Source organism: Trachemys scripta, chromosome 2 (genome assembly GCF_013100865.1).
Source record: "Trachemys scripta elegans isolate TJP31775 chromosome 2, CAS_Tse_1.0, whole genome shotgun sequence".
NCBI classification, from domain to species: domain Eukaryota; kingdom Metazoa; phylum Chordata; order Testudines; family Emydidae; genus Trachemys; species Trachemys scripta.
In genome coordinates, this window is record NC_048299.1 from 237,914,546 (window position 1) to 237,923,424 (window position 8,879).

An 8,879-nucleotide genomic window follows, 5' to 3' on the forward strand; every position below is an offset into this window, starting at 1 on the left:
ACAGTTAGTACAATTAACAGAGTTTTAATCTGGATTAATGTAGCAACATTTTGGCAGAGTATTACGAGGCTGTTATTTTAACTACAGGTATGGTTTGGGACCATTCTTTTTCAACTCCCTCTTCATTTTATAGCACTATAAATTCACTGCAACTATGACACTAGATTTCTGAATCTTTCTTCAATTTTAGGTTTTGCTGTGGAATCCATGCAACAGGATGTAGCTCACCAGTGGATCCAAATTAGGAGAGAGGACATTGTCAGCCAGATGACTGAAGCATGTCTGAACCAGTCTCTGGATGCCCTCCTATCAAGGGATTTAATCATGAAAGAAGACTATGAACTTATCAGCACCAAACCTACGAGGACATCAAAAGTCCGACAACTGCTTGATACTACTGACAGCCAAGGAGAGGAGTTTGCTAAAGTTATAATACAAAAGTTGAAAGACAATAAACAGATGGGCCTTCAGCCTTACCCAGATTTATCATCTGCTTCTAAGACTGCATCTTTAAATTTATCATATCAGTATAAAGCCATGTAAATGTTTCCTTACAAGTAGGTTTCTGTTTCTGAAAGGTTACTTTATATCTGTATTGCTTTGGTCTTTATTGCACTTATGTAAGTCTGGTAAGCGAAAGAATTAGATGTAACTAAGGTTACATTGCAAGGTTAAAACTAGTCATTTTGAAGAGCAACTGGAAAGACATTCTAATGAAGTATTTGAAAGTATTTTTATTATACATAAAAAGAGAAAATGTTCCCTATTCTCTATTTTAAATAATCATAATTATTCCATTTATAAATATCCTTTAAGTTGAAACTGTCTTAAAATGATGGGGATGCTGCTCACTCACTATCGTGGTAGGATTGATATAAAAGGAAAAAACCCTACAACCAACCCTGTAGAGTTCTGCCAATGTTCATTTCTGTTGTAAGCTATTTTCACATTAACCTTCTGGGTAGATTTGTTCCTTCCTAAAGAACACTAAGACTGCCATATGCCTGTATTTAGATTTTAATTTTGCCTCTTCACTCAAGTAGTAAACCTAATGATACAAGACCTGCACCTTCTCCCATTTCAGTCAAAGGGAGTGTGATGGGATCCACAGACCAGCATGTGATCTGGTAGAACGTTGCTGTCTAACTCATCTCTTGCCTCCACAAACTTGACACAAAATCACATGTGAAATGTAAAATGTTGCATTTGATCCATCAAGCTTCTAATTCCAGTTTATTTTTAACGTCTACATGACCTGCAGTAAGCACTGATTTTATGTGGTGTATAACGATCAAGCTGCCCAGGTGGGTTAGCAGTAACACAATAAACACACATGACCTCCTTTGACACAAAAGCACTGAGAGTGCTGCAGAGCTAGTGTACTTACTTCCTGGAGGAAAAGTGTTGTGTGCTGATCTGTAGCAATCCCCTCTATCAGCACTGAAAATAGTGGTGTTCAGCACTTCTATAGCTGAGAGGGCAGCTCCAGTCAGGCCAATGGGTATGTGCGGGTTGGGAGGGGGGCAGAATTCTGTGCTTGCCTGAGGCTTTCAGTTTGGTGGGCAATACCCCTTTCTTATCCCCTCTCTCCCTGCAGACTACACCCTTGGTGTTCCGCCTTTCTTGTTTGAGGGAAGGCCATTGTTGAGAGAGAAGTCTGAGAGGAGGAATCTGATTTTGTTTTAATTCTCTTTAGCACATTTAATACAGTGTGAATGGTTATAAATCCAATTTATAGCTTTTTAATTTTCTTGGATGCAGCACATACACACCATCTACATTTTACAGCAGTAAGAAGTTGAGTTGTTCGGTTATGCTGTGCACTGAATGCCATTGGCATTAATAAGAATTTTGCAATTGAAAATCCCACCTCCCCCTCCAAGAAGGTTACAAACAGCATGAGTAATTTACTGCCCTTGTCATAAAAGCCAAATCAATGAAGAATCCAAATTATTGATACTTGGAAAATCTTGGAGGATGAGCTAGGGACTGACCCATTTCAAAATAGTTCAAGGTTTAAATTGTGCATTACTGCTTGCCTATGTGTTTAAACATGGCAGTGATATTTTAAGTATCTGTCTTAACTTGTTTTGTGAACTGAGTCACCAGAATGTGATGTATAATTTACTGTAAACTTTTGCAGACTTTACTAGCTAAATTCACATTTTTGCAGTAAATTGGAATTTTGCATTTCAGCCCTGTTTCTGTGCAGATATTTAAACTTGTTACTAATGTAAAAGTTCTAACTGGGGCACCAACAGCACCTAATGGGACAATGCCAAGCTCCAGTGTGTATGCTTTTTATAGAATAGATTTGAAGATGACCTGGTGGAATATGGCCATAGTGAGCTGTGCCAGTCTTGCTAGTGATGCCAGATCTACATAATGTCCCTACAATGTGCTTTTTTTTAAATGCAAGACTGTTGCACCAATAAATAATTGCAAATCCTCTTTCTTTAGGCTCATCCTATACTATAAAATTGTCATAGGGCCCAGCAGCACTTCAGACACGGAGATGAGCAGTGCCAAAGATCTAGAAAAATCAGTTATTGACTGTACCAGACATGCTGCTTGCAAATTTGAGAGCAAAATTGAAGACGGCACTAAATGATAGTGAGTAAATCGGAAGTGGACTGGAACAGTAAAGTGAGAAAAGAAATATTGTAACCATAGGTTTCACCTGCATGCCTGGATATTGCTTCCATTTTTCCATCCCCAACTCCTTCCCATTAATGGTTTTACCCCCGGGTCTCAGTCTTGCCCTCTGAAATGATGCAGGATGTCTTGATTTTTATCAAATAAATGTAATGAATGGGCACTGCTAAATATATGGTAGAAACAGTGTCTGCTTATGGGATTGGGTTCTCTTGTGGTACACTAATACAGGAGTACCTTAATAAAAAGGCTGAAATTTTCATTTTGCTAGTTTAAATTCATAACAGATTACAATGCTCTTCAATAAGCTATACACACTATTGTTTGTTTCTTCATCTTTGTAGGTCTCGGTGAAAGAAAGAAGTAAACTTTAGCAGGGATAAAGGGGAAACCTAGGAAGAGTATTAGCATAATTAGGTATAAGTTTGTCCTTTTTTCCCTTCCTTTTGAAACAGACTGATTTTCTTCTAGACTGTTCTCAGAAGGGGGGTGATACCTCCACCAGTCTCCAAAAGCATAAAGACAGATTATTAGTAAGATTTAACATGCTGTGTATAACTTCAGTGCATAGGTTTTCACACAAGTATACATTTATTGCACAAGTATGCATCTTCTGGTTGTCTTTCCAAATAATTCTGTTAAATCTTTATCCTCACAACTTATAAATGTCTAGAGTCAAACAGCTACTGACTTGGGCCCCAATTTAGAAAAACACAATGTTAAGCACATGCTTAAGTGTATTGCTGAATCAAGGTCTTGATTTCTGTGTTCATAATTTATTTGATAGACTAATAATAATCTCTGCTACTGATATCTTAAACAAAAACCTGACCATCAGCTAGTCATGTGTCCAGCATTTTAGCCACAGACCTGTGCCCAGCATTTTTGTTGTTTTATCTGAATGTATCTTTTACAACACTATATAAGTATTCACTGTGAGAATATGACACTGTGAGAATATGACAGGGTAGCAGCCGTGTTAGTGTGTATCCTCAAAAAGAACAGGAGTACTTGTGGCACCTTAGAGACTAACAAATTTATTAGAGCTTAAGCTTTCGTGGGCTACAACCCACTTCTTCAGATGCATATAGTTTTCTTTGTGAGAATATGGACGACACATTCATATTTGGTGGAGAGAAAAGAATTGCATTTATAACTATCCATTTATGGCAGATGCTACTTGTGTGTGTGTGTCTATGAATCTACATTCGTCTGGTTCATGGGTTTTGCTGAAAGGGAGTAAATGGAGGAAGAGTCTTAAAAACCCTGCTGGGCACTTTGCTGACAAGGGAACTAACCCCGGCCCCTGTGACAGACAAGAACTTCATCCTATGGCATTTCTAGAGCCAAAGTATACTAGTGTGCCACTTGGAAACTTTTTAACTTTTTTTCCCTTTTAATTCTTAACTATATATTTTAATGCATAAAACGAAATGAATTTCACGGAGTAGCTAGGAGTCTATGATCTTGTATTCAGTAGTCTGATGTACTATGTGACATATGGAGAGGACGATGATGGAGGTACGCTCTTGTCCTACTGTGAAGTTATACTGGAGCAGCCTGAGTGTACCAAACTGGGAATTAGGTACTCATTTATTGCTGCTGACCTGTTCTTTCAAATGTCAGTTTCTTTTCAATTGAAGGCAGGTAACTAACGGGTCATCAGAAGTGACCAATACAAAATTTTCAGCTCTTGACTAAAAATTGAATATGCAAAGAGTTGGGGGCATGTTGTCAGCTGTGCAGTGATAAAATAGCTGGTAATCCAGTTAACCATCCAAATAGCAATCCAAATAACCATCTTCCTGATGCTCCCAAAATCCCAGGCCTGGCCTTGTGCAAATGGGAATCTGTTGTCTAGGATATAAAGGCCCTAAAAATAATTGTTTTGCAAGCGTACCCTTAAACACCAAGACCAGCTCTTCAAGTGAGACCTTGTCTGCCTCAAGGACAACAAAGAGAACAGAGGGCTGTGGGGAAAGCGCCTAGGAGTTTGGAAAGCATCTAGCACAAGGATGGTACTGCCACAATCTCTGCAAATAATGATAATTTTAATTGAGGTTTGTAAAATAGATTTTTCTCATAAACCAAATCCGGAGCTCTGATGGAATTAGAGGTGCTCTGTAAAAAATGTATGAATGCTGTATGTTGACCTGGTTATTGGTATGTTTATTGTCTGAATATATTGATTTGGTTCAATAGGGGCCTATAAGGAAAAACAAGCAGGAAGGGGAAAAGAATGGCTCAAGATAAGCCATTTCTCCACAGACACTTAAGGATTGTTAAGAGACAATGTCAGGATAGGAAAAAGCGTGGGCAGAGAACTGTCAGGTTTAAAAAGAAACCCCTCTCAAGGTTAGGGCAGTTGTTCGGAGGAATGAGTCTGAGATACAGGCACTCATTGTGAGGGGTCTGAAGAAATCTGGCCTGTCTAGGTTACCCAAAGACAGGTTACCATTCCTTAAGGGTAAGATAGATGTGAAAACTCTGTGTGGTGTGGAAGTCCTTTTTTCTCTAACAGTTTTTTCCAACTGTGAAAATAAACAATACTTTGGTTTGAAGAATGCTGTTTTGTCACTGGATACCACTGGTCACAGACTCCGAAAGGGAAGAATTGCAGATGCTGAACTCAGTTGGACCTACTAGGTAAGCATGATTGATACACAGGGTACTGTAGGGGCTGCACGGAGAGTGACAGGATTGTGAACTCCACTCCAGGAGAGGTAAAGGCCCAAGGCATGACACACGAGAGGGTGTCCTTAGAGAGGGAACAGAGGTGCAGATAGTCCTGCAACTGCGGCAGGAGCTCTCAGCTGGCATCACCTATTGCGCAAATTGGGTCCAGGACTGACCAGGTGACTCAGCAGGGTGAGAAGTGGACTTCAGGCGACAGGTAGGTGGTAACTCCGCCTAATGCTGGTGATTCTTCTTCCTTCTTCCCTGTGGCATCGTGGGTGCAAGTAAGATCTGGATGAGAAGGTGGCAGCTGGCAGCTCATCCTTGCATGCAAGTGTGTTAAACCCTCTGACAACCCTAAGGCGTGGTGCTCTGGCATACACATCTGAGTACAGCACTCTGCCACTGAGATGGGCAGCACCCTCCCTCAGATGTGCTAGCCCTTATATGCTGTGCTTTTACTGGGCAGATCACATGTCACATGAAAGGGCGGGAAACTGTCCCTAAGGAGGGGGAAGAAAGACAGCCAAGATGGATTCCTAGTTGTTGTTGTCAGGGATTCAAAATGGTGTGTGGGTATTAACAGCCAGAACAGAAATACAGAAATTCTCCCCCTACAATGCCACACTTATGCTGGGGTGTAAGTACAGGTGCTACATGCTGCAGTGAAAGGCAGGCTGCATGCACACTTGTCACTGTGGGGTGTAGCTACACATGGCAGGGAAAGGCTCCAGCAGCTCCATGTTGCCGGAGTTTTTCCTCGCTGCCTCCTCTCCTGCTACGGCTTTTCCCTGCAGCAGAGAAACGCTCTGTTAGTGGGGAGGCAGCCTGATGCTACGCTGCTAAAAATAGTAGTGTTGACCTGGGAGGTACTGCTTGGGCTGTACAGAGCCATAGCCTGGACAGTCAGACATGTAGGGCACTCTGTTCTACTCAACTCACTTAAGCTGCACTTCACCATCTACCCTGCTGTTTATACCCACGCTAGCTGGGTGAGCAATGCCTGTACTCTGTACACTGCCACCAGGGTAGACATATTTTAAGATGCTGTTGTGACACTTCCTGGGATATCCAGAGCTGTGAGGCACTCATTACCACCTGCCCTTAAAGGAAGTCTTGTCTGTGCCTGCCAGGGGTCAGCTCCCCAAAAACCACTGGTCCCAGGCAGCACAAGCACTCCCATTTAGGCCTATACAGGTCCTGGTCTCTCTGAGTTAGCAATAGGCATGCTCCAATGCCCAAGTCCTCCAATCATCTCCCTGAAGGATCCAGCCCCTGGGCCACTGTATTCACAGATTCACTGCTGCCAAAGAAGCCGTACACCCCAGCTTACCAGTTACACCTCAAATCACTGCTCCCCTTAACACACACCACTTAGATATGTTTATAGCAGGGAAGAACAAACTGTGGCCCATGGGCTGGATCCGGCCATCAGGGCTTTCAATCCAGCCCTGGGATTTCCAGCCCCGTGGTGCAGCGGGGCTAAGGCAGGCCTCCTGGCCCTGCGCCACTCCTGGAAGTGGCTGGCACCACATCCCTGCAGCCCCTCTGAGAGGGAGGGGGAAGAGGGCTCTGTGCGCTGCCAGAAACGTGGAACCACGGCCAATGGGAGCTTTGGGGGTGGCACCTGCAGGCGAGGGCAGTGCGTGGCAGAGCCGCCTGTCCCACCCCACCCCCAGGAGCCATTGCCGTCATGCTGGCCACTTCCGGAGCAGCACAGGGCCAGGGCAGGCAGGGAGCCTGCCTTAGCCCTGCTGCATGCCGGTGCCACTCAAGGTAAGCGGCGCCAGGCCAGCGCCCACACCTAAACCCCTCCTGGACCCTGCATCCCAACCCCATTCCCTGAGCCCCCAACCCCCTGCCTTGAGTCCCCTGCTGCACCCCTCCTGCACCCCAACCCTCTGCCCTGAGCCCCCTCCTGCATTCTGCATCCCAACCCCCTGCCCTGAGCCCCTTCTGCACACTGCACCCCCTACGACACCCACACTCCCTCCTGTACCCCAATCCCCTGCCCCAGCCCTACATTCATGGCCCTGCATACAATTTCCCCACCCAGATGTGGCCCTCAGGCCAAAAAGTTTGCCCACCCCTGGTTTATAGTGAAACAACTAAAAGTTTCCTTAAAGTACAGAGATTCAAGTGATAGCAAGTAGTATTGTAAACAAATAGTTACATATAAAATAAAATCATAAGCTGCATTCTAGATCGTAGACTTATTTAACTAGATACTTTCATGTTTTAATAGAGCAATGCTCACCCAAAGTCCCTCCAATGTTTGACAGCCAAGCTTAGCAGTGACCCTCCATTCATAAGACATAAAGCCTCAGTGAAAGAGCTGCGGGGGGAAGGGGGGAGTGTGAATGCCCAGATATACCCCAACAATCCATTGTCTTTACTCTAAAGGCAGGATCTCCTCCTACTGTTTATTTCTTCTTGTAAATTTCCTCTTTTGAAGATTTCACAAACGCTTTATTAGTATTTGGCTCACTATGCAAACAGACATCTGCTGAGTCAGACAATGCCCAATGCCCACATGACGGAGCAATAAACTTATATTACCTCCTGCTTGAAAGGAACCTGTCCAAGATATGTCACCTGCTGGTTACTTGCCTTAAGAACATAATTTTCAGTATAGACATGTAACTTCTTAAATATTTTGCATACGTAGATTTTGCAGTGATTATGATGGGATAGTGGCTCTTGGTAGAGACCTCATCCTTTAGTGAATTATTATGCATACATCCAGTCCAGGGGATACCTGTAAAACTCTATGCACCTCTGTGCTCTCTGCCAGTTAGAACAAAGAGGTTCGTGAGTCACAGCTGTCTTGAAAATGTAACATTTTAAAAAATAATATTGCTCATGTATTTTTGAGCCTGTGTAACAAAGCCAGCACAGTATAATGTAAGATAGGTGAGGGGTTACCTTTTTGTTATATATTTTGAAAATACCTGGGAGAATAATTTGTATAGCAGGTTTTTAGCTTGGACATTTAGTGTCTTATATTTCTCCTGGTTCTTAAATTAAAAATCCTGAATAACCTGGAAGTAGTACTAGGATTGTATTCCCCCTCCTTTTCTTCCTTGGAGCATGCAATCGTAATGTTCTAGTGCCAAATAGTACCAGATAACATTCAGTGACTTTCCTGAATGAAGATCTGAAATTTCTGGTAACTAACTGCTCTGGAGCCAAACCCTGATATCCTCACTAAAACAAATTTATTTTGACGTCTGTGGGTGCTTGCTATGAGATATTGGGATTGGGATCAAAGGAACAACTTATTCCTGCACTTCTCATTCAGATCACCACCACTAACATCCTGAGGAGACAGTAGTATTACCATATTTAAAAAATAAAACAAGAGGACACTCCACGGGGCCCTGGCCCCACCCCTTTCCCACCCCAGCTCCGCCCCTGCCCCGCCCCTTCCCCAAAGTCCCCGCCCTAACTCCGCCCCCTCCCCTGAGCGCCCCGCGTTCCCCCTCCTCCCAGCCACACAAAAAGAGCTGCCCGAGCGCTACCGGCTTCACGGTTTGCCGGGCAGCCCC

At 43.4% G+C, this 8,879-nt stretch overlaps 1 protein-coding gene across 1 annotated transcript in view; it reads left to right on the top strand.

Annotated features, from left to right (window-relative positions):
- RIPK2 (receptor interacting serine/threonine kinase 2) overlaps positions 1 to 2,917 on the top strand; it is a 39,251-nt gene extending 36,334 nt beyond the window's left edge. Inside the window, exon 11 of the mRNA XM_034763233.1 lies at positions 191 to 2,917. Within this exon, the coding sequence (XP_034619124.1) occupies positions 191 to 543 (353 nt within the window). The 3' untranslated portion in view covers positions 544 to 2,917. The remainder of the gene's footprint in view (positions 1 to 190) is intronic.
- The last annotated feature ends 5,962 nt before the right edge of the window (positions 2,918 to 8,879 follow it).